Source organism: Hylobates moloch, unplaced genomic scaffold (assembly GCF_009828535.3).
Source record: "Hylobates moloch isolate HMO894 unplaced genomic scaffold, HMol_V3 SCAFFOLD_20, whole genome shotgun sequence".
Taxonomy (NCBI): Eukaryota; Metazoa; Chordata; class Mammalia; order Primates; family Hylobatidae; genus Hylobates; species Hylobates moloch.
In genome coordinates, this window is record NW_026652295.1 from 52,946,916 (window position 1) to 52,972,720 (window position 25,805).

The following is a 25,805-nucleotide window of genomic DNA, read 5'->3' on the forward strand; positions in this document are numbered from 1 at the left end:
CTTACATTCAGGTCGTGTGGATCGCTGCACTCTAGAAAGTCATAACTATATCTCCTTCCTTGAACAGAAAATTATGTTATCCTCTTCCTTTGTTTCATAAGTTTATTTTCCTTGGGCTTATTCTTCTTAGACTCAGCACTTAGATGCTTTACTAAGCATGTGGTTTTTGCTGCCCCAAGATCCCTTCAGCTGCTTCTTCTAATACCATAATTTTCCTTCGTGATGCACCCCTTCTGCACCATCAGATTCTGTGCTTTGAAAAGGGCCAACTACACTGACAACCTATATCTATGATACTTGACATGGGGTAAGTTCCTTTTGTAAAACTGATTGGCACTTGACACATCTAGAACTGATGTGACTTAATTCTGCAACTTTAATAGGAAAAGAATCACACTTTCTACCCTGCTTTCTGAGAGAAGGATGTTTGCCAAGGGCTTCACAGCCATCTTCCCACCAGAAGGTAAGAGCCTTTATAGGAATAGGACTGGTAGAGAAGAATGCAGGTAAGAGACAGGAGGAAACAAACAACTTAGACCCAGAAAAAACAGTTTAAAACACACCTAAAATTAATTCTTCCCCTGGACTCTTCAACTATGGTAGTAACCAACTCTGTCCTAGCTTAAGCCCGTTTAAGTTGGCTTATATCTAAGCTTATCTTGGTAGAAGTCATTAGGAAAGTTTAGTGACTCAATCCCTTGAAAAGAAGAAAAGATGGATTAATTTTATGATATTATAATCCTTCTATTACGTAATAATTAAGTCAGTGAAAGTAATATAATCAATTTTTTGTGAGATAAGCCCCTCATATACATACTTTATATTACAGCAAGAATTAATACAATCAGCACATTTTACAAAGGAGTGAATAACTTCCAATGCTAAGTCACTCATCTAGATCTATAGAGAAAAGCAGTGTTATAATTTTTGTTTGTTGGACTCTAGAGTCTGTGTTTTTTCATTATGCCTGCTGAAAACAAAATATAGTATAACTTCTCTACTGGTATAAAATAAACATGAACAATATGCAATCAAAAACTCAATTGCGTAACTGCACAAATACTTCTCTCCCATCCCTATCTCTTCTTAATTTCTTGCCAAAGCAGCATTTTATTTTTTAAGCATTCATTCTAGAAAGGCCTCCAGGTGATTTAAAAATAGAAGTCTCATGACACCCCAAGAAAGATGATGTGCTGTAGGTTTACATGAGGAAGGGCACAGCCAAACTAAGACATAAGATAAATAAGTCCCTTCATTGAGACTAGGAAAAAAAATAGTTGTCAAGTGATGAACACAAATGTGGATGATTATCTTTCCAGTGGAACATAGAATTTCTGCATCACTGGGAAGAATATGTTTTTTACACTGTAGCTGTATTTGGAGGGTATTAGATACTGTAGCTGAAGTGGCATAAGTTTTAAGCATACTAGGGTTTGTGGCACATGTAATACAACATTCTTTGTTTGGGAAGCAGCTTCCCCGTATGTTTGAGGTATATCAGGCTAATTCTACTAGAACTTGGATTTTGCAAACATTTTCCAGGGCTATTATGCGTTTTCTGCTTTTCTATATCCTCAAATGACATGAAATTGCCTTAATGAGGCTAATTGAACAAGTGGAGACTGAGTATACTCAAGTGTCTTTGAAAATTTTGGGTCATATTTGGGAGGCTTTTACGTAGTGTAGTATTTTAGTTAAGGAAAATAAACCTTTTTCATGAATGTGCAGATTATGTATCATTTCTCTTAGTATTTGGCTCATGGGCTTTCTTAGAGGCATAATATCCTAATATTCAAGACCAGCACCCTCAGGAGAATAATCGAATTTGAATATAATTAGAACAGTTCACAGCTTAGGAAACACTGGGGAGGAAATGATGACATAGGAAGCTGACTTGAATTGGTAATGCCTTTAGGAAGCAAACACAGAGGCTGAAGCCTTATTCTGGACAGTTACTGTTAAGAAAGTTGTCAGAAGAAACGCATCTGCCTTTTTTTCCAGGTGAACTGCCGTGAGTTGTCCAGCATGATAGTGTTTATTTTCTTGGGTAAGTGAAGGGTGCTTCTGGTTTATCTGAATTATTCATAATACTAATTCTTTGTAAACTGAATACCATCACACTTAAGCTTAACAGGGGCTTATAATATGAAGTACCAAGTAAATTACAAATTTATGCTTTAACATGGTTTATTCTTCTTGCAAAAATGTACACTCACTTTTACTCACTTATTTCTAACTCTATAGACAATGCAGAATGTGAAAATTGCATTAATCTCTTAGCTTGTTTCTGTTTTATTGTATAGAGTGACCCAATGACTTTGAGTTACTTATTAGGATTAATGGAATTCACACGTGTTAGAACCTTTTAGAAATAAAACCTTCCAGTATCTATTTACAAGTTATAAGATGAAAAATTTCAAACTATTATCTATTTTATTTATTTTGCTTTGAAATTAAATAAAAATAAGATTAATTTAAAACATTCAATTTACCTACAGTGTTAATATTTGCTAACTAGAAGTAATTTAGTAAAGTAAAACAACACCATATCAGAATGCTTCATATTTTGATTAATTTTTATGACCTAGAATTCAAGTGTGGACTTACTTCTCTTGTATTGGATCTGATGAATGTATTATAAGATGTTGATGAAAAATAGTTTATTTTTATTTAATGTAGAATCCATGAAAATCTATTTGCTAGATGTGTGACTGGAGAATATTTTATATCTCTTTAGCATTTGGTAGAATCTATAAACTGAATTCAGAAAAGGAATAATTGTAATTGTAGCTAGATAGTAATTTTAAAAATATGACATTTTATGTTTAAGCTAATATATACTTGATGAATAAAGGCATAATTGTGGGCAAGAAAGCAAAGACGTTTACTTTAAATTGTATTGGACATAAAAGGAGAGTCATATCAATTCAAGGAAACAAGTTAAGAAGAAGAGAAATCCCTTATATTTGCAGTTTTTCTTTGGTTTAAGTAATATTTTTCCATTGTTCCATAATTTTGCTTTTTGTAATTATTCCTAAAATATTTTCTTATTTTCATAAAGATTGTTAATATTTCTTTAGTTCTTTTTTTGTGGTAAAGAGAAATATGGGAAACTTTAATTTTTATAGATCAGGCAGCAATATAATGAAGCTCACAAAATGCATTACAGACTCATTATGGCCTCAGTTGAAAAGGCAATGGCCTCTTATTTTCATCTTTTACTTCTAAATTAACTTGACACCAGGTTGCATGAAGGAGGGAAATAACTTCTTAACATTGTTAGAACTAAAATTATACTATTTGATAGGTTGTACCAACATTTCCCATATTATATTTTTTAGAATGCTTGTTTGACATTATCTAAATAGGTCTTATAATGAGGAAAATGTCTGTTGATAAAAAAATGTGGAAAACAAGAATTTTAAAATCTCAGAACATTTAATAGGATAATGAGCCCCATACATCTTAAAAACAGTGATATAATTTGCAGCATTATCCATCTTATTAATTTAAAAACAGAAGTTATTTTTCATTGAGTATTACAGGAAAATTCTTGAAAAATCCTAGGTTAAATACAAAACCACAAATCATAGTCAGGAATGAATAAGGCAGATTTTGGAAAGGTAATATATTCTTGGTTCTTGTGGACCAAATCATTGAGGTGGTTTTCTCAGTTGAGTCAATATTTTGTTGAGTAGAAAGTGTGGAAAATCCTATAAAATAATCTATTAAGTAGCTCGTTCAACCAAAAACTGAAAATGTGAAAGGAAGTAAAACATTAAAAACTGAAAATGTGAAAGGAAGTAAAACATATTTGGGGAAGATAATATGTAGTATTTCTAAGTGATTATTACTCTGAAGTGCTGATGAAGTTTTGATGATATATCTGGGATATTATCACTTATAAGATTCTTGAGGGGGCTTTTCACAAGATATAATGATTAATGGCAAATAAAATACCATTTTCTTGTAAGTTGAGTTTATGTCTTCAAATTTCTATGTCTGGGTCTTTGGAAAACTGGATTTGACCAAGTAACTTTGTGCTAGGATCAAAAGAGTCCTCTTTTTCTTTCTTTGGGCTAGCCAACTAAGGAGTACAAGGGCTTGGCTAGATGAGGTTGTCCATGAACCCATGAGAAAACAGAAAGCTGATATGTCCATTTCCACTCCAGCCCTCAGCAAGAAAAATGTTACCAAGCTACACCCATGGGCCTAATCTCCAAATGCAGTGACCCAGCAAGTAGTACACATGGTCCAATCAGTTGTCTTGGATTCTTCTTATAAGATGAGATTTGGAAAGAGGTAAGATTAAAAAAAAAAAAGATTTCAAGGCCTTACTTGAAACCTATCACTCTACATTGTCACAGGTGATTCATAATTAACAACAGCATTTAAAAATTCAAATAATTTGGCTCTTATTTAGTTATAGCTTGACTCTCTTGATGACAGTTACTGTAACTGTCTCTGTAACACAATTGCAATCCCTATATTTTTTTTCTATTAATTGATTTGGCTAGTGTCAGTTCATATGTTTGCAGAATCAATTTGACTAATCCGTGTTAACATATTAAATTAACATTGCTATTTTCTTGATTGTTTTTAGAAAACTTGCTGTATTTCTCCTCTAGCAAAAGTAACTTGTAAATATCTGGAAGGTATTATTTTTTAGATGTTATCAGTTATTTACATATCTTACATATAAACAACTAATAACTTGGGTATAAGTCAGTATTCATTTATTGAATACCTATACTGCATCATTGTGTTTGGTGACAAAAATACAGTTATAAATTATCCTTAATGTCTGTGGGTAAAGCTGTACTGTACAATCCAGTGGTGGAGACAGGCACATGAATATATACACTACAGAACAGCAAAACCTGTAATTGTGAGATCCCCACAGTTCTAGTAAATGGATGGAAGATGTCAAATTCAATTTCAGTGTGGAAAAAGGGGAGTATAGAATTCAAGTAAAGTTTCCAGAAAACAGCTAATGATTGTGTTCAGTTTTAAACAACAAAAAGGGTTATTCCAGAAGAAAAAGAAAGAAAATGCTTATCAGGGACCAGACAGTATGTATGCAGAGGTAGAAGACAGCACGGATCATTTGGGAAACGATAAATGCTTGAGACCTTCCAGATAGCACATGGTGAGGAATATCAGAGCCCTGATATGAGAAATAGTTCAAAGGATATAAAACAGAAAAATGGCAAGACTGGAATAGTGCATTAGGTAGATTAGGGGTTATAAGGAACCTGTCTGAATAAGGTTCTGAATAAGATTCAAACTGGAGGCAGACTGACTAATAAGTTAAACAAATGATCAAAGTGAAAGTCAACAAATTTAATAAGAGTGAATATGGGAGAGTGAAGTTGAGGATGGAAAATAGTCTTCCACAAAACCAAGATTTCTAGTTTGGGTTCTTATGTTAATTGTGGCATTGCAGATGAAGTAGAGTGGTACACAGTGGAACAATGATGATGAAGATCCTGTGAAAGTGTTTCTGAAACATTCAAGTAGAGATAACAATTATGTACCTATGACAGGAAAACTGGAAATACTGAGATTGAATTACACATTTGAGAATCATCAGACTAACGATTTTAGTTCAAACCATAAGAGTGCATGGAATTTTCTGCAGAGAACGTATAAAATGAAAATAGAAAAGGTCTGAGAAGAGAACCTAAGCTAAAATTATACTTTACTGGAAGAATAAAATGATCCTGGGAAGGATTTTAGCTATGGTCAGAAAACACAAAGTGGATAAATATCAAGAGAACAAGAAGGGAGGGCTGGCAAAGGAAGAGTTTCAAAAACAAAGTCAACAAAATGCTCAATGGTGAGATAAAGTTTAAAGCCATTAAGTTAGATTTTAAAGGGGTAATTAGAGACATTTTTAAGAGCAGTTTTAATGGAACGATAGTAATAAAAATAAATTATAAGTTGAGGAATAAATAGATGATGAGAAGTCAAAATGAGCAAATTTAAAATATTCATTTAAGAATCTATAAAAAGAAAAACAGATCTACAGCTAGAGAGGAGGTTCAGGTTATTCCCACCATCAATAATTTCACTACATGTTATTTTCCATAATTCTGCTCTTTATCATTAATAACTTAGATTTGAAGAAAACGGATGCCAAACTTATATTACAACCGTGTTTTTGTTGTTGTTATTCAAGCTATGGGGCTAAGCTTGGAAAATGAATACACTTCACAAACCAATAATTGCACGTATTTAAGAGAGCAATGCTTACGTGATGCAAATGGATGTAAACATGCTTGGAGAGTAATGGAAGATGCCTGCAATGATTCAGGTAAACAAGTTGCTAAAAATACACTCAAATGATTTATTTTTACTAAGATAAAAACAGGATTTGATATTTTGTCATTATCCTAAGAACTAAGTTTTTCTCTAAGTATCTTATTCAATCTTGACCCCCAATCGATTCACTTTTAATCATGTATTAGCAAATTTAATTACAAAAGGATGTTCTTAGTTACTAAAGGGCTTTAATTACTGATGCTGAGGGCAGCATTATTCAAGATTTCAGATTATTTTCTTACCTCTCTCACCATGTATAATGCCACAATTTTATGCATTCTTCTCAGAAACATGGCAGTATTTTTTTTTCAAATAAGAGGTTATTTTGATTACATATGTCAATGATAAAATAGAAAAAATAAGATTTGTTATAATAATTGTTGTGTATTTGTCCATGTATAATGTAAAATTTATATTCTTGAAACATATATACAGTATTTCCAATTCCATGTCAAGAACAATTAAAGCTATAGTTTTGTTTTTAACCTGGCCTACCTTACAGACATTTGTGGTGAGGTTCAAGAGTTGAGAATGTGAAGATTGGGGAGTGACTGGTATTTTCTTTTCTTTTCTTTTTTTTTTTTTTTTTGAGACGGAATCTCGCTCTGTTGCCAGGAATGTAGCTGCGTGATCTCGCCTCACTGCAACCTCCGCCTCCCCGGTTCAAATGATTCTTTCTCCTGCCTCAGCCTCCAGAGTAGCTTGGAACTACAGGCGCATGCCGCCACGCCCAGCTAATTTTTGTATTTTTAGTAGAGACGGGGTTTCACCACGTTGGCCGTGATGGTCTCAATTTCTTGGCCTCGTGATCTGCCCGCCTCGGCCTCCCAAAGTGCTGGGATTACAGGCGTGCACCACCGTGCCTGGCCTGTATTTCCTTAAAAAGAAAATATATATATATATATTGAATATTCAAGTAGCTAAATAAGCTTTGAATGAGAACATTATAGTAAGACTCCTTTCTTTAAAAGTAAATAAAGTAAATAGAATAGTATAAACTATAAATAGAATAAAGTAAATAGAATAAACTGTCTTTGTGGTAGAACATAGTCAATTTATACAGTAGAACATTGTTCTACAGTATAATCTATACAGATTACAGTATAATCTGTTCTACAGTATAATCTAAAAATAGTCTGTTTATTTTGATGATTAACCTTCTTGCTACATTTTATAAGGCAATTTAAAATATGTTGTCAAAATATTATATTTAGGTGTCACAGATTGTACCTTATTTAATTTCAGTATACAAATAGTAAGTCTTTTGCAGTAAATTGCAATATTTGCATAATTATTTTATGTATGAAGCTGAAATATACATATTCTCAAATGTACAAATGAAATAAACTCAAGTAATTTTATTCAGAATAATAAATAAAAGAAAATGTTCAGGTAGAGGATTATGTATTTTTAAATTAATGCAGAAAATGAAATATTGGTAATTATGAAAGACTTATTCAATAATATTTATTGAGTGCTATGTGCCAGGACCAGATAATTTTTAATGATAAATTTAGAGCCACCTGCACATATCTTACTATAGTCTGAGAATGACATGAAAATAAAAGATCAGATTATGACAAAATGGCTAATAAAATAGATAAGCTGACAAAATGCTAAGATTAGAGAGCATTCTGGTCACCTCCAGTAAGAGTAGCCTTATTTTTACCCAAAAGCAAGAAATGATATTCTAAGTAGGAAAAAGCTATTTTGAAATGCAGAAAGTTTTAATATAGAAAGTACATTATGGAAAATATTCAATGAAAATACATGTTTTTCATAAAAAGTCACTTATATGGACATGCTGCAGCAACCCCAGATTATCTTACTGTATTAATTAATTATTCAGGTTAATATGTTAAAAGTACTTTGGGGAGGAAGAATTCAAAATTATAATCAGATTACTATCTATAGTGTTATGTGTTTGATTGTGAGATCCAGGTGACACCTGCAAGATGAGGAATCCATCATACTGCAACCTGAGTATCCAGTACTTAGTGGAAAGCAATTTCCAATTTAAAGAGTGTCTTTGCACTGATGACTTCTATTGTACTGTGAACAAATTGCTTGGAAAAAAATGTATCAATAAATCAGGTAATATTTTGTTATAAGAAATGTTTATAGTCATGAAAAAGAAAGCAACAATTTCAAAATTAACCACATTTATGTAATCTGATTAATGTTTTTTGTAATTTGATTAATTCTTTTCAAAGCTTTATTATTTTAAAAATTTTGTTGGCATATAGTAGGTGTATATATTTGAGGGGTACGTGAGGAGTTTTGATACAGTTCTTGATGTACCTTGGGGTTCTGTGAGCCATAGACCTCAGTAAGTGCATGACATATTTATTTCATTGGTAGCCACAATTCTAAGCTTCATTCCAGTCAGTGGAATTATAGATTCACTCATTCAATTCATATATTTGTGGAGTTTATTGTGGCCTTGCACAACACCTAGATGATAGAAGGCAAATAAGATATTATCTTTGTTGTTAAGGAACTCAGAGTCTCCTGGGAGAAATCAAAATGTAAATAATTGCTAGAGTTATACTTGCCTTTGCACAGGGACATTTAATCAGGCTAATACAATGGTGTAGTGGTGATCAGCTAGCCTGCATGTACCCTTAACTGTACAACATTCCAAGAGATGTGCAAGATCAAACAGTTCTAAAGTGAACAGTTTCCAGTCTTCAATGTCCCTATATACTCTGAAAAGTAATCAGCAGAGGAATGCACCTGTTATCACAGAGTCCTCAATTCTTTCACAATCAACCTTCTCTCACTTTACAAGAGGTAGATTTACCTCTCATGTACAAGGAATGGTCTCATCGTCCAACCCATTCAACCATCCATGGTGGGCTCATCGGACAAATTTCTGTTCCATAATTTTGCCATTTCCAGAATATCAACAAATGAAGTTATGCAACATGTGGCCGTTTTAATTCAGTTTATTTTGTTTAACATAATACATTAGAGATTCATTAATTTTTCTCATGTGTAAGTTTGTTTTTCTTGATGAGTAGTATTTCATTGTATGAGTATATCACAGATTGGTTATCCATTCATTATTGAAAGTAAATTGCATTATTTCCAGGTTTTCAGGGATTAAAAATAAGGCTGCTATAAATACTCACATACAAGATTCAGACAAACATAAGTTTTATTTCACTTATGAAATTGTGGGGTCACATGGCAAGTATATGCTTAATGTTACAAAAAGCTTCTAAACTGTAATCCAGATTTAATGTAACCATCAATGTATAAAATTTCCAGTTGCTTCACATTCCCAGCAACACATTTTTTTTGCCATTCTAATATATATTTAGTGGTACCACATTGTGGTTTTAATTTGCACTTAATCATAATGTTAAACATATTTTTATGTGCTGTGTGCCATCTATCTATCTATCTTATTTGGTAAAGTATTTCTTCAAACTTTTGCCTAATTTTAAATTGGTGTTTGGTTATTGCATTGAGTTTTGAGAGCTGTTTCTGTAAGTTGAATAGATTTTTTTTTTATCAGAATATGTGTTTTTTATTTTTTTAGTCTGTGTCATTTAAGAGTGTCTTAAAAAACAGAATTTGAAAAATTTTAGTGAAATTCAGTTTATCTTTTCTTTCGTAGATCATACTTTTGATGTTGCATCTAATAAATATTTAATTCACATTAACAAAGATTTTCTCATAAGATCTAGAAATGATGTAGTTTTAGGTTTTATATTTAGGCCTGTGTTACATTATGAATTAATTTTTGTATCCAGTACAAGATATAAGTCAGATTTTCTTCCATGCAAATATCTAATTGTTCCACCCACATTTGTGGAAAATAATATTAATTTCACTTTTCTCAAAAGTCATTTGGCCATATGTTAGTGGCTCTATTTCTAGACTTCTATTCTGTTCCATTGAGTTAATTCTGTACTTTTGCAAATATTTTATAGTCTTACTATAGCTTCACAGAAAGTCTTGAAATCAAGTAGTATGATTCCTTTAACTGTTATTTTAAAAATAATTTTGGCTATTCTATTTCTTTGTTTTTGTTTTATTTTATTTTATTTTAGTTGTTGTTGCTGTAGTTGTTTTTGAAACAGGGCCTTGTTTTTGTTCTGCCACCCAGGCTGGAGCTTAGTGGCCCAGTCTTCACTCAGTGCAGCTTCTACCTCCTGGGTTCAAGCGATTCTCATGCCAAAGCCTCCCAAGTAGTTGGGATTATAGGCATGTGCCACCACACCAGCTAAGTTTTGTATTTTTAGTAGAAACGGGTTTTTGCCATGTTGGCCAGGCTGGTCTCCAACTCCTGGGCTCAACTCATCTGCCCGCCTCAGCTTCCAAAAGTGCTGGGATTACAGGTGTGAGCCACCAGGCTGGACCACTTCTTTGTCTTTCCATAAACATTTTAGAAATCAGCTTGTCAATGTCTGCAAAGAATCCTGCTGACATTTTGACGAACTTACCTTGAAATTATAAACCAATTTACTATGTTAAGTGTTCAGATTTATTAACATGATATATTTCTTCATTTATTTATAACTTCATTGATTTAGTTCATCAATATTTGATAGTTTTCAGTATATAGTTTTTGTACAACTTTTTAGACTTCTACAAACACACTTCAGTTTTTGGTGCTGTTACAAATGGTAACTTATTTTACATCTTAACTTTCTATTGATTATAATGATTATATAGAAATACAATTGATTTGTCTATATAGACCTTATAGCCTATGACTTGCTAAATGCAATTATTCTATTTTTTTTTTTGTAGAATCTGCAGGAAATTCTACATAAGTAGTCTTGTCATCTATGATAGAGTTCATTTTCCCCTTTCCAATCTGTAGTCTTTCATTTATTTTCCCTGCTTTATTACCCTAACTAGAGCATTCAATATATTAAATAGAATTGTTGAAAGTGGACATCTTACCTTTTCACCTGTCTTAGGAGAAAGGCATTCAGTTTTGTACCATAAAGAGTGGGTGTGTGTGTGTGTGTGTGTTCTTTGCAGGTTCTCTTTATCAAGTGGAGGAAATTCCTTTATATTTTGGGTTTTCTTCATTTTTAAAATCATAAATGCATAAATAAATGCTGAATTCTACAAATACTTTTTTTGCCTCTATTACTATTAATTACTTCAAACATTTATCTTTTCTTTTTTGTTGGGAGTATTTCAATTTTTCTGGCTATTTTAAAATATATAGTAAATTAGTGTTAACTACAGTCTCCCTACTGTACTGTCAAGTACTAGAACTTATTCCTTCTATGTTAATGTATATTTGTACCCGTTAACCAACTCCTCTCCATTTCTCCTCCCCCATGTCCTGCCAAGCTTGATCACATTTTTTCCTTTAATTTTTTATATGGCGAAATTCATTATTTGATTTTTTACTGTTGTTCCAGCCCTTCATTTCAAGGCTAAATTCTGTTCAATCATGGTGTATTATTCTGTTTGTATTTCTGGATTCAACCGCTAGTATTTTGTTTAAAAAGCTATGTTCATAAAGTATATTGGCATGTTGATTTGTTTTCTTATAATGTCTTTGCCTGGTTTGGTATCTAAGTTATGCTGGCCTGTAAAATCAATTGGGAAGTATTTCCTCCTCTTCAGTATTCTGGAAAAGCACAAAAAGAATTGGTGTCATTCCTTCCTTACATGATCTGTTTCATTAACCAGTAAAGATATCTGGCCCATGCTTCATTAGAAAGGTTTGAAAATATAAATTCAATGTGTTAACTTGTTGTAAGACTATTCTTGTTATCTATTTCTTCATGAGTGAGCTTTGGTAGTTTGTGTCTTCCATTTGCTGAATTTATGTTGGATTTTTATCCTTAAAGTTTTCAGTTTACTGTTTCTTTTTGGTTTCTATCTCCCTACAAAATTGCTCCTAGTATTTCCTAATTGTCCGTTTTAACATCTGTAGCAGTTGCAGTGATGTCCTTTTTATGTTTACATACTGATAATTTGTATAATTTGTGTCCCTTCAATTTTACTATTCATTGTTTCTCTATGTGTATGTCTTATTTGATTTTAAGGTGTTCCCCATTTTCTTGTTTCCTAACATAAAACCTTGAACCACTGATTTGAGATTTTATTCTTTCCTCATATAAGCATTTAATACTATGAATTTCCTTCCAAGTACTGATTTAGCTATAGCCACACATTCTGATATGTAGTTTTAATTTATATTTATGTCAAAATATTTTCTCCTTTCCTTTGTGACTTCCTCTTTGTTATGATTTATTTTATTATTATTATTATTATATTTTGAGGCAGAGTCTCTCTCTGTTGCCCAGGCTGGAGTTCAGTGGCGTGATCTCGGCTCACTGCAACCTCCTTCTCCTGGGTTCAAGCTATTCCTCTGCCTCAGCTCCCTGAGTAGCTGGGATTACAGGTGCTTGCCACCACAACTGGCTGATTTTTGTATTTTTAGTAGAGACATGGTTTTGCCATGTTGTCCAGGCTGGTCTCGAACTCCTGACCTCAGGTGATCTGCCAGCATCAACCTTCCAAAGTGTTGGGATAACCGGCATGAACCACCACGCCCAGCCAGAAGGTTATTTTATTTCCTAATATCTGAGATTTCTCAGTTATCTTCATTATTGATTTCTAGTTTAATTTCAGTATCATCATATAACATATTTTGTATGATCTCGATTCTTAATTAAAATAATAATTGCCAAATATCACCTGTACAATGTGATACGTGCTACACACATGATAAGGATACACACATACACACACACACACAGACAAAGTACTAGAAGCCATAGAGTAAAAAATAATGGTAACTCAGAAGACTTCACAGAATTGTCAGACTTGGGCCTTTTAGGGTAAGTTGGTTTCATTAGCGAGGCGAAACAAAATGGATCTTTTAAGCAGAAGAAATAGAATGAAGTGGGAAGCATTTGGGGAGCAACAATTCCCTTGTTAAGCTGGATACTAGAATGGAAAAGTATTTGTTAACACTGGAAAGAAACCAGATATTTATGAAAAGGAGGAAAGCTGAACTTACATATCTTTCTAAAGAGATTAGATTTTAAACTGTTGCTATGAGGAGCTATTACATATTTTAAATAGAGGAAGGTATCATCAGTTTCTCAAAAGATATCACAGGCAGTAACGTAGAAAGGATGGAATGGGGGGCAGAGAAAGATGCAGGTCAAGGATATCAGTTAAAAAGCCATCAAAATAATTTGAGAGAGAGGTAATGCATGCCTGAACTAAGGCATTTGTCCTGAGAATTATAATAAAATATATACTTAAGGTATATTTATGAATAATAATCAATAGGAATTGGTGACTAGTTGGATATGAGGAGTTTAAAATGTATTAAGCATAATCTCCAGGTGGCTGGCTTGGGACAAGGGGATTGCTGTACATTGAGCCAAGAAATGAAAAATTGTACAAGACTGGGGACAAAAGTGATGAGTTGTATTCTGAAAACATTTCATCTGAGACATGCTTTGGAATATTCAAGTTAGGAATGTTGGTATTGTTTTTCTAAATTTGCAATGATAAAAAATAGTCTAAAAATGTAAGGGAACATGTCTCATCAAGCTGGCATTGGGAAGCAGGGATCTTGAGGAGAGACATCTAAAACAGAGATACAGAGGTTTATGAGTAGATAAAAAACATAAAGGAGAGTAAGACTGCCTGGGAAAAACACAAAGGGAGGAGAAAGATATTTTCAGAAGAATTGTATGATCTAGTTGAAGAAACCAAATAGAAGTTTTTTAAATACAGGAAAAGAAGCTACAGAGAGTGGAATTTTTGAAGCCAATGAAAGAGAGGACATGAAGAAAATTGCCACAATTCTGAAAAGTCAAATAAGATAGGGCCTGATAATGGCATTAATTTGCTACTTAGTAGACGTTACTAGTTTTAGATTAATTAGGCTGAAATGTTAGCATGCTGAAATGCTTATTAAAATATTTACTGAGTTTTTTCAAGATGGTAAGACATCTGAACTTAGTAGCCTTAATTGGCACTTTTAGCATATCAAATTTTGACAAAATATTGTATATCAACAGAACTATACATATTTAGAGCAGTTAAGTTGAAATCAGTTTACATACTAAAACTATTTTTTCCACAATAGAAATGTATTAAATACTGCTATGTGGAAATATTGATGAATCAGGCATACAAAAACCTTGCACTCAATGAGAGTTTCATATGGAGAAGACCTAAAGGAGAAGGCCTAAATATTCCCGATGGACTTAGTAAAGGACCTAACCTGGTTTTTATGTTTACAGAAAGCATTCAGCTGATTTCTTATAATTCATGATAAAGAATTATAAAGAAAATGGTAATTTAAACATGAGAAAGAACATGATAATTTAAATCTTGCCATTCCTTCTACGTCAACTGCAGCATCCTCCACAAACCTTCTAATCATCACTTCAACAAAATGGTTTTCTCTCTGTGCTTTGCATTCCCAAAATATTCTCCAGAGTACACAGACATGCACTTTTCTATTCTCAAGAAAATCAGTTCTGTTATTTCTTTTTAAAAATATGCTAAAGCACTCAGCATAATGACTGACACTTAGCAAATGATTAGTAAATATATAATGTAAATATTTTTCATTAACTAAACATTGAGCATCAAAATCATGTATCCATTCATAAAATATTTATGTGTAAACCCTGGAGAATATAAAGAGCATTTTCAAATGAAATGAAAAAACAAAAGTGTTTGGCGGCGGTTCCAAGATGGCCGAATGGGAACAGCTCCAGTCTACAGCTCCCAGCATGAGCAACACAGAAGACGGGTGATTTCTGCATTTCCAACTGAGGTACCAGGTTCATCTCACTGGGGCTTGTTGGACAGTGGGGGCAAGACAGTGGGTGCAGCCCACCGAACATGAGCCAAAGCAGGGTGAGGCATCGCCTCACCCAGGAAGCACAAGGGGTCAGGGAATTCCCTTTCCTAGCCAAGGGAAGCAGTGATGGATGGCACCTGGAAAATCGGGTCACTCCCACTCTAATACTGCGCTTTTCCAATGGCCTTAGCAAATGGCACACCAGGAGATTATATCCCGTGCCTGGCTCAGAGGGTCCCATGCCCACAGAGCCTCGCTCATTGCTAGCACAGCAGTCTGAGATCAAACAGCAAGGTGGCAGTGAGGCTGGGGGAGGGACGCCTGTCATTGCTGAAGCTTGAGTAGGTAGACAAAGCAGCTGGGAAACTCGAACTGGGTGGAGCCCACTGCAGCTAAAGGAGGCCTGCCTGCCTGCCTCTGTAGACTCCACCTCTGAGGGCAGGGCATAGCCAAACAAAAAGCAGCAGAAACCTCTACAGACTTAAATGTCTCTGTCTGACAGCTTTGAAGAGAGCAGTGGTTCTCCCAGCATGGAGTTTGAAATCTGAGAATGAACATAGTGCCTCCTCAAGTGGGTCCCTGACCCCCAAGTAGCCTAACTGGGAGACATCCTCCAGTAGGGGCAGACTGATACCTCACACAGCTAGGTACCTTTCTGAGATGAAGCTTCTAGAGAAACGATCAGACAGCAACATTTGCTGTTCAGCAATATTCGCTGTTCTGCAGCCTCTGCTGCTGATACCCAGTCAAACAGGGTCTGGAGTGGACCCCCAGCAAACTCCAACAGACCTGCAGCTGAGGGTCCTGACTGTTAGAACGAAAACTAACAAACAGGAAGGACAGCCACACCAAAATCCCATCTGTAGGTCACCATCATCAAAGACCAAAGGTAGATAAAACCACAAAGATGGGGAAAAAACAGAGCAGAAAAGCTGAAAATTCTAAAAATCAGAGCATCTCTCCCCCTCCAATGGAATGCAGCTCCTTGCCAGCAATGGAACAAAGCTGGAAGGAGAATGACGAGTTCAGAGAAGAAGGTTTCAGATGATCAAACTTCCCTGACCTAAAGAAGGAGGTTTGAACCCATCGCAAAGAAGCTAAAAACATTGAAAAAAGATTAGACAAATGGTTAACTAGAATAAACAGTATAGAGAAGCCCTTAAATGACCTGATGGAGCTGAAAACCATGGCACAAGAACTACGTGATGAATGCACAAGCTTCAGTAGCCAATTTGATCAACTGGAAGAAAGGGTATCAGTGATTGAAGATTAAACAAATGAAATGAAGTCAGAAGAGAGGTTTAGAGAAAAAAAAGAGTAAAAAGAAATGAACAAAGCCTCCAAGATATATGGGACTATGTGAAAAGACCAAATTTACATCTGATTGGTGTACCTGAAAGTGATGGGGAGAATGGAACCAAGTTGGAAAACACTCTGCAGGATATTATCCAGGAGAACTTCCCCAATCTAGCAAGGCAGGCCAACATTCAAACTCAAGAAATACAGAGAATGCCACAAAGATACTCCTCGAGAAGAGTAACTCCAAGACACATAATAGTCAGATTCACCAAAGTTGAAATGAAGGAAAAAATGTTAAGGGCGGCCAGAGAGAAAGGTTGGGTTACCCACAAAGGGAAGCCCAGCAGACTAACAGTGGATCTCTTGGCAGAAACTCTACAAGCCAGAAGAGAGTGGGGGCCAATATTCAATATTCTTAAAGAAAAGAATTTTCAACCCAAAATTTCATATCCAGCCAAACTAAGCTTCATAAGTGAAGGAGAAATAAACCCTTTACAGACAAGCAAATGATGAGAGATTTTGTCACCGCCAGGCCTGCCCGGCAAGAGCCCCTGAAGGAAGCACTAAACATGGAAAGGGACAACCAGTACCAGCCACTGCAAAAACACGCCAAATTGTAAAGACCATCGATGTTAGGAAGAAACCGCATCAACTAACGAGCAAAATAACCAGCTAACATCATAATGACAGGATCAAATTCACACATAACAATATTAACCTTAAATGTAAATGGGCTAAATGCTCCAATTAAAAGATACAGACTGGCAAATTGGATAAAGAGTCAAGACCCATCAGTGTGCTGTATTCAGGAGACCCATCTCACCTGCGGAGACACACATAGGCTCAAAATAAAAGGATGAAGGAAGATCTACCAAGCAAATGGAAAACAAAAAAAAAGGCAGGGGTTGCAATCCTAGTCTCTGATAAAACAGACTTTAAACCAACAAAGATCAAAAGCAACAAAGAAGGCCATTACATAATGGTAAAGGGATCAATTCAACAAGAAGAGCTAACTATCCTAAATATATATGCACCCAATACAGGAGCACCCAGATTCATAAAGCAAGTCCTTAGAGACCTACAAAGAGACTTAGACTCCCACTCAATAATAATGGGAGATTTTAACACCCCACTGTCAACATTAGACAGATCAATGAGACAGAAAGTTAACAAGGATATCCAGGAATTGAATGCAGGTCTGCACCAAGAAGACCTAATAGACATCTACAAAACTTTCCACCCCAAATCAACAGAATATACATTCTTCTCTGCACCACACCGCACTTATTCCAAAATTGACTACATAGTTGGAAGTAAAGCACTCCTTGGCAAATGTAAAAGAACAGAAATTATAACAAACTGTCTCTCAGACCACAGTGCAATCAAACTAGAACTCAGGATTAAGAAACTCACTCCAAAACACTTAACTACATGGAAACTGAACAACCTGCTCCTGAATGACTACTGGGTACATGATTAAATGAAGGCAGAAATAAAGACATTCTTTGAAAACAATGAGAACAAAGGCACAACATACCAGAATCTCTGGGACACATTCAAAGCAGTGTGTAGAGGGAAATTTATAGCACTAAATGCCCACAAGAGAAAGCAGGAAAGATCTAAAATTGACACCCTAACATCACAATTAAAAGAACTAGAGAAGCAAGAGCAAACACATTCAAAAGCTAGCAGAAGGCAAGAAATAACTACGATCAGAGCAGAACTGAAGGAAATAGAGACACAAAAAACCCTTCAAAAAATCAGTGAATGCAGGAGCTGGTTTTTTGAAAAGATGAACAAAATTGACAGACCACTGGCAAGACTAATAAAGAAGAAAAGAGAGAAGAATCAAATAGATGCAATAAAAAATGAAAGAGGGGATATCACCATTGATCCCACAGAAATACAAACTACCATTGGAGAATAAACACCTCTGCACAAATAAACCAGAAAATCTAGGAGAAATGGATAAATTCCTGGATGCATACACTCTACCAAGACTAAACCAGGAAGAAGTTGAATCCCTGAATAGAACAATAACAAGCTCTGAAATTAAGGCAGTAAATAATAGTCTACCAAACAAACAAACAAAAAAATTCCAGGACCAGATGGATTCAAAGCTGAATTCTAGCAGAAATACAAAGAGGAGCTGGTACCATTCCTTCTGAAACTATTCCAATCAATAGAAAAAGAGGGAATCCTCCTTAACTAATTTTATGAGGCCAACATCATCCTGATACCAAAGCCTGGCAGAGACACAACAAAAAAAGAGAATTAGACCAATATCCCTGATGAACATTGATGCAAAAATCCTCAATAACATACTGGCAAACCGAATCCAGCAACACATCAAAAAGCTTATCCACCATTGATCAAGTGGGCTTCATCCCTGGGATGCAAGGCTGGTTCAACATACGCAAATCAATAAACATAACCCAGCATATAAACAGAACCAAAGACAAAAACCACATGATTATCTCAATAGATGCAGAAAAGGCCTTTGACAAATTCAACAGTCCTTCATGCTAAAAACTCTCAATAAATTAGGTATTGATGGGACATATCTCAAAATAATAAGAGCTATTTATGACAAACCCACTGCCAATATCATACTGAATGGGCAAAAACTGGAAGCATTCCCTTTGAAAACTGGCACAAGACAGGGATGCCCTTTCTCACCACTCCTATTCAACATAGTGTTGGAAGTTCTGGCCAGGGCAATCAAGCAGGAGAAAGAAATAAAGGGCATTCAATTAGGAAAAGAGGAAGTTAAATTGTCCCTGTCTGCAGATGACATGATTTTATATTTAGAAAACCCCATCATCTCAGCCCAAAATCTCCTTAAGCTGGTAAGTAACTTCAGCAAAGTCTCAGGATACAAAATCAATGTGGAAAAATCACAAACATTCCTATGCACCAATAATAGACAAACAGAGAGCCAAATCATGAGTGAACTCCCATTCCCAATTTTTTCAAAGAGAATAAAATACCTAGGAATCCAACTTACAAGGAACATGAAGGACCTCTTCAAGGAGAACTGCAAACCACTGCTCAATGAAATAAAAGAGGACACAAACAAATGGAAGAGCATTCCATGCTCATGGATAGGAAGAATCAATATCATGAAAATGGCCATACTGCCCAAGGTAATTTATAGATTCAATGCCATCCCTGTCAAGCTACCAATGACTTTCTTCACAGAATTGGAAAAAAAGTACTTTAAAGTTCATATGGAACCAAAAAAGGGCCCGCATTGCCAAGACAATCCTAAGCCAAAGGAACAAAGCTGGAGGCATCTCGCTACCTGACTTCAAACTATACTACAAGGCAATAGTAACCAAAACAGCATGGTACTGGTACCAAAACAGAGATATAGACCAATGGAACAGAACAGAGCCCTCAGAAATAATGCCACACATCTACAACTATCTGATCTTTGACAAACCTGACAAAAACAAGAAATGGGGGAAGGATTCCCTATTTAATAAATGGTGCTGGGAAAACTGGATAGCCATATATAGAAAGCTGAAACTGGATCCCTTCCTTACACCTTATACAAAAATTAATTCAAGATGGATTAAAGACTTACATGTTAGACTTAAACCATAAAAACCCTAGAAGGAAACCTAGGCAATACCATTCAGGCCATAGGTGTGGGCAAGGACTTCATGTCTAAAACACCAAAAGCAATGGCAGCAAAAGCCAAAATTGACAAATGGGATCTAATTAAACTAAAGAGCTTCTGCACAGCAAAAGAAACTACCATCAGAGTGAACAGGCAACCTACAGAATGGGAGAAAATTTTTGCAATCTACCTAACTGACAAAGGGCTAATATCTAGAATCTACAAAGAACTCAAACAAATTTACAAGAAAAAAACAACCACATCAAAAAGTGGGTGAAGGATATGAACAGACACTTCTCAAAAGAAGACATTTATGCAGCCAACAGACACATGAAAAAATGCTCATCATCACTGGCCATCAGAGAAATGCAAATGAAAACCACAATGAGATACCATCTCACACAAGTTAGAATGGCAATCATTAAAAAATCAGGAAACAACAGGTGCTGGCGAGGATGTGGAGAAATAGGAACATTTTTACACTGTTGGTGGGACTGTATACTAGTTCAACCATTGTGGAAGACAGTGTGGCAATTCCTTGAGGATCTAGAACTAGAAATACCATTTGACCCAGGCATCCCATTACAGGGTATATACCCAAAGGATTATAAATCATGCTGCTATAAAGACACATGCACACGTATGTTTACTGCAGCACTTTTCACAATAGCAAAGACTTGGAACCAACCCAAATGTCCATCAATGTTAGACTGGATTAAGAAAATATGGGACATATATACAATGGAATACTATGCAGCCATAAAAAATGATGAGTTCATGTCCTTTGTAGGGGCATGGATGAAGCTGGAAACTATCATTCTCAGCAAACTATCCCAAGGACAAAAAAAAAACAAACACTGCATGTTCTCACTCATAGGTGGGAATTGAACAGTGAGAACACTTGGACACAGGAAGGGGAACATTACACACTGGGGCCTGTTGTGGGGTGGTGGGAGGGGGAAGGGATAGCATTAGGAGAAATACCTGATGTAAATGATGAGTTAATGGATGCAGCACACCAACATCGCGCATGTATACATATGTAACAAACCTGCACATTGTGCACATGTACCCTAGAACTTAAAGTATAAAAGTAAAAGAAAAAAAAGTTGACCATATGTTGAGACAAAGCAAATATCAATAAATTTGAAGATACTGAAATAATTAGAAATACGTCATTTTATCTTGGTGGAAATAACCTAAATATCAGTACAAAAAATAAACTAGAAAATCCCCCCACCCCCGCCAAAATAAAAGAAAAAACAAAGTAAGTGATAAAGAAAAATATCACTAAAAGAATTTGAACATTAACATTATGTGGTTCTATAACCTGTAATTTATCAGTGTTTTACATGTCAGTTTTTAAAAATGCAAGATCATTTGTTATATCTCTCTTGAAATAACTTTAAATGGTTTTTGAAAGATAACAGATATTGGAATATTTATAAAAGTATATCTGCACACTTTTGAAAACATATTAAAAAGTCATAAGTAAATTATTTAATTTTTAGTCAACCTTACTCTGTTTGTAGGAGAATCAGCCCTGTCCTCAGATTTGGCTTCACAATCAGATATCACACAATGGTTCCATCAGAAAGATACACCATTAATTGCTGAAGAAAAGAGTGACTGTAATAGCAGCACATGTCTGTCAGGAATCTGAACATTTTACTCTGTTGGAAAAGAATATTAGGAAAATCTGTGAGAGAGAAACAGAACAATCAAAGACCCTTGATGAAGGCCAAATGTGTGCAGTATTAAGAAAAAGCCTGAAAGAAATTATTTTGTGGAATTGTTAATGCAGTGATTCCTCTAAAGCAGACTGCATTCAGATTTGGGAAAGTTTGAAGAAATGTGTATACAGGATGCCCAAATGAATGAGGTTCCAGCCTTCTATGACACCTAAGATGGATTCAATCAGGACGTTGTTTCAGGTTGAGATTAACAAAGAAAGGCCGGGCGCGGTGGCTCACGCTTGTAATCCCAGCACTTTGGGAGGCCGAGGCGGGCGGATCACGAGGTCAGGAGATCGAGACCACGGTGAAACCCCGTCTCTACTAAAAATACAAAAAAATTAGCCGGGCGTAGTGGCGGGCGCCTGTAGTCCCAGCTACTCGGAGAGGCTGAGGCAGGAGAATGGCGTGAACCCGGGAGGCGGAGCTTGCAGTGAGCCGAGACTGCGCCACTGCACTCCAGCCTGGGCGACAGAGCAAGACCCCGTCTCAAAAAAAAAAAAACAAAGAAATGCATGGCGTCTTGGACCAGAGTGGTAACAGTGTGAGATGATATCAGATTCTGGATATATTTTGATACCAGTGGGTCAATAAAAGAGGAAATTAATGAGGTCCATGGACTAGTCTATGAGATACTTCAACATGTACTAGTATGAGAGAAGAGGAAGGAATCAGCAATGAGAAATAATAAGGATCTGCCAGAAAGAGTAAATTAGGAAAGTATTGCCTCCAGAAGCAGAATGAAGAGAGTTTCAAGGAAGAGTGAAAGTTCAAGAAGATCAAATGATTTGGTAGAGACATTCAGGGTCAGAAATCAGCTATTGCACTTGCCACCGTGGAGGTTATGAATGAGCTGGATAAGAACAGTATCTGTGGCATGGTAAGCACAATGGCAGGATGTGAGGTGGAGGTTGGAGAGTACATAAGGGGATAGAAATTGGAGCCAGAAAATACAGACAGCACTTTGAAAGATTGTTGTAAAGAGGAGAGAAAATAGGGCAGTGCTTGGATAAATAACTGAGGTAAGAAGAGAGCTTTTTTCCCTGTAAGACGGAAAAAATAAATTCTGTATGTGAATGGGAATGATTTAGATAGGGTGGTATAATTGATTATGCAGGGTTAAATGGTGAATAATACTCATTCGATATTTATTCAAATATGTTTATTGAATAATATTGAGTGGAAATATGAGATAATAAGACATAGTCCCTGGTCTCATGGATCCCACATGCCATTTTCCCAGCATTGTCTTCCAGCATAAACAGATTCCCAGTTGAAAGCTCTACTAACATATGAGTCAAGGTCATCTTATGAGAATGATGAAGGAAATGGTAGGATATGCAGCTTGATGTAAATGCATAATGTGTGGTGACATCTGAAATTGTACACATTAGAAGCAAAATTGGGGGTAATTTTTTTTTTTAATTTGTTGGGATGCTAGTTCAGATGATAGTGTGACTTTTCTGCGAGAAAACCAAATGGTATAAAGGAGCAGAAAAACCACTCAGTAAAATTTCATAGGATTGGAGTTTTATAGAGAATCACAAGAAAGTAAAAGAAGAAAGGACGAAATGACAATAACAAGAAACTGTTCCTTTATTTGAATGGGTGAGTGATTTAAGCTGGAAAGAGTCTATGAATCCAGGAGATGATGCTAAGATTGGGAATGAATAAAAAGATGAAAGTTCTGAAAGTATATATGCACTTGAAGTGATCAAGAATGTGAAGCTTTGGAAGCGAGTGAGGTAATTAATATTTGCAATTGAAAGAGAGAGAACTTCATGTCAATGTTGGGTCTAGAAGTTGATCATTGGTGTGGCATAGTCGGAGTGTCGGTGAAGGTCATAAGAGCTATGGTTAAGGAATTGTGAACTAAGGGTGGAAGATGGTTTTTTCCCAAAAGACATAGAGATAACTTAGCACAATGACAAGATCTGAGGTAGAGGAGAATATTGAGATAGTACCTGAGTCAACGCTGAATATCAGGGCAAGACTTCGAGGTTAATATTTGACAAAAGAAAAGAGGGAGGCACAACCAGATAGCATGAAATTCAAAGAAGGAGAAATGTTTTATAAGGATGAATAATTAATATTTTGGAAGCTACAAAGCTGGAAAAGCAGATATAAACACATTCTGATGATATCGTGGTATGATCTATATGGGAAATGGGTAGGATTCACTAGCAAGAGCTACAGGGAAGTGAGGCTAGAGAAAAGCTAGGCTTCCCAGATACTACACTCTTCTGTTTTTCTTCTTGCTTCCATGGGTGATTCTTCTGTCTCCTTTGAGCATCTTCTTTTGCTTTTGCTTTAAAAGTTGCTGCATACTCTCTAAAAAAGAAATCTCTGTTGCATTTAATTCAACTAGTCATTTTATAGAAACATGTTTGTCCACTAGTTTATTGTAAGCATATTTCTTATCAGATTATAAAATATAAATCAAAATATTTACATATACAAAAGTTTAGTTTCTGATACTATCAATGTTAAGAAAAAGAAGATACATGGAAGTACTTCTGATTCTAATATTAGAGATTAGATCAGATTTTAGGGATTGTTGGATATTTTCTGATGAATTGTATAGGATTTTATAACTCACATGTAGGTCTTGTTGGTGAATAATTTTATTTGTTTCCAAAACATATTGACCTTCAACTCCTCTTTCAGTAAAAGCTACTGTTTAAAATATCCTCTGGGAAAAAATGTATGAGTGTGTGTGTGTGTATGTGTGTGTGTGTGTGTGTGTAAATGCTAGTTTTATATTTAATGTGTAAATGTTAATTTCATACAAAATTAGCATTTAATGTATAAGTATTAAAATGTAATACCTTCTATGAAGCACTTTATTTTCAGACACTAAAAATAACTGTTTTGTTGTGTTGGTAACAAGTACTCATATAGTAAGTACATTAGACTGCTCTGGCTACTGTAACGAAATACTACAGGCTGGGTGGCTTAAAAAGCAAAAATTGTATTTTTCCCCAGTTCTGGATTATGAAAAATCTCAGACAAAGGTCCCCAGAATCTGTTCCTGGCTAGGACTCCTCTTTTACTAGCTTGTAGATAGCCAGCCACCTTTTCCCTGTGTTCTCAGGACCTTTCCTCAGTGAGTGCTCCAGGGGAGAGAGACAGCTAGCTCCCTGAAGTCTTCTGATATGGACACTAATCCTATTCGATCAGGGCCCCACTCTTATGACCTCTTTTAACCTAAAGACATCATCACCCCACAACTGCACGGGAGATTATGGCTCCAGCTTAAGAATTTAGGGGTAATGAGAAAAACATTCAGTCAGTTAACAGTGAGTGAAGCTGCTGTTTATTTAGTTCTACACAGCAGTTTCTTGAATATATTTTAGTCAGTGGCACAGCCTTACCAATCATACCCAATGCAGGGGTATTAATCCATAAAAGAATGTCTAGCCTAGACTTTTGTACCTGTTACAAAAGCTATATGACTCCCTGGGATCTGTTGGGATTTTATTAGTTACGGAATAGTAGCACAGAAGTTGGAACCTCCAGATTTTCCTCAGAGAGGCAGGATGATGGGTGGGATCAAGAAGAAAGAATGGTTCTCAAGCTGAGACTTGATCAATGAAAAAAATGAAAAACAATGCATAATGAGAATAGCTTGGACAATATAAAGAGTCTGGAAGGCCATGACACACCTGTGGGTAGAAGTAAGTTTCCTGTGATAGTACCATCTTACATGTGCACTAGACTAGCGGGCAGGAAATACCAACAAACCGCTCAGATTAGGACATACTGAATCATGAAGGGACATTTATGCCATAACAAAAGTTAATATCTTAATATCCAATGAAAGAATAATTTTCATTTCAAAATAAAAATCTTATCATCTGATTCCCCTGCCACTTTATGGATACATTAGTGCTCCTTAGAGTTTCTTTTGGCTTTGTTTTATATGTCTGTATTTCCTTCTGGGCTGTGGGATGCTCGATGACAGGGACTGCAGATTTGCATCCTCAGTTTGTCACCTGGTACGTAG

The 25,805-nt window shown here is 35.5% G+C and overlaps 1 protein-coding gene across 1 annotated transcript in view; it reads left to right on the forward strand.

Annotated features, from left to right (window-relative positions):
- Window positions 1-2,025: 2,025 nt before the first annotated feature.
- The window catches only part of GFRAL (GDNF family receptor alpha like), a 70,692-nt gene continuing 46,912 nt past the window's right edge, over window positions 2,026-25,805 (forward strand). Inside the window, exons 1-3 of the mRNA XM_032141145.1 lie at window positions 2,026-2,047; window positions 6,182-6,316; window positions 8,260-8,418. Of these exons, the coding sequence (XP_031997036.1) occupies window positions 2,026-2,047; window positions 6,182-6,316; window positions 8,260-8,418 (316 nt within the window). The remainder of the gene's footprint in view (window positions 2,048-6,181; window positions 6,317-8,259; window positions 8,419-25,805) is intronic.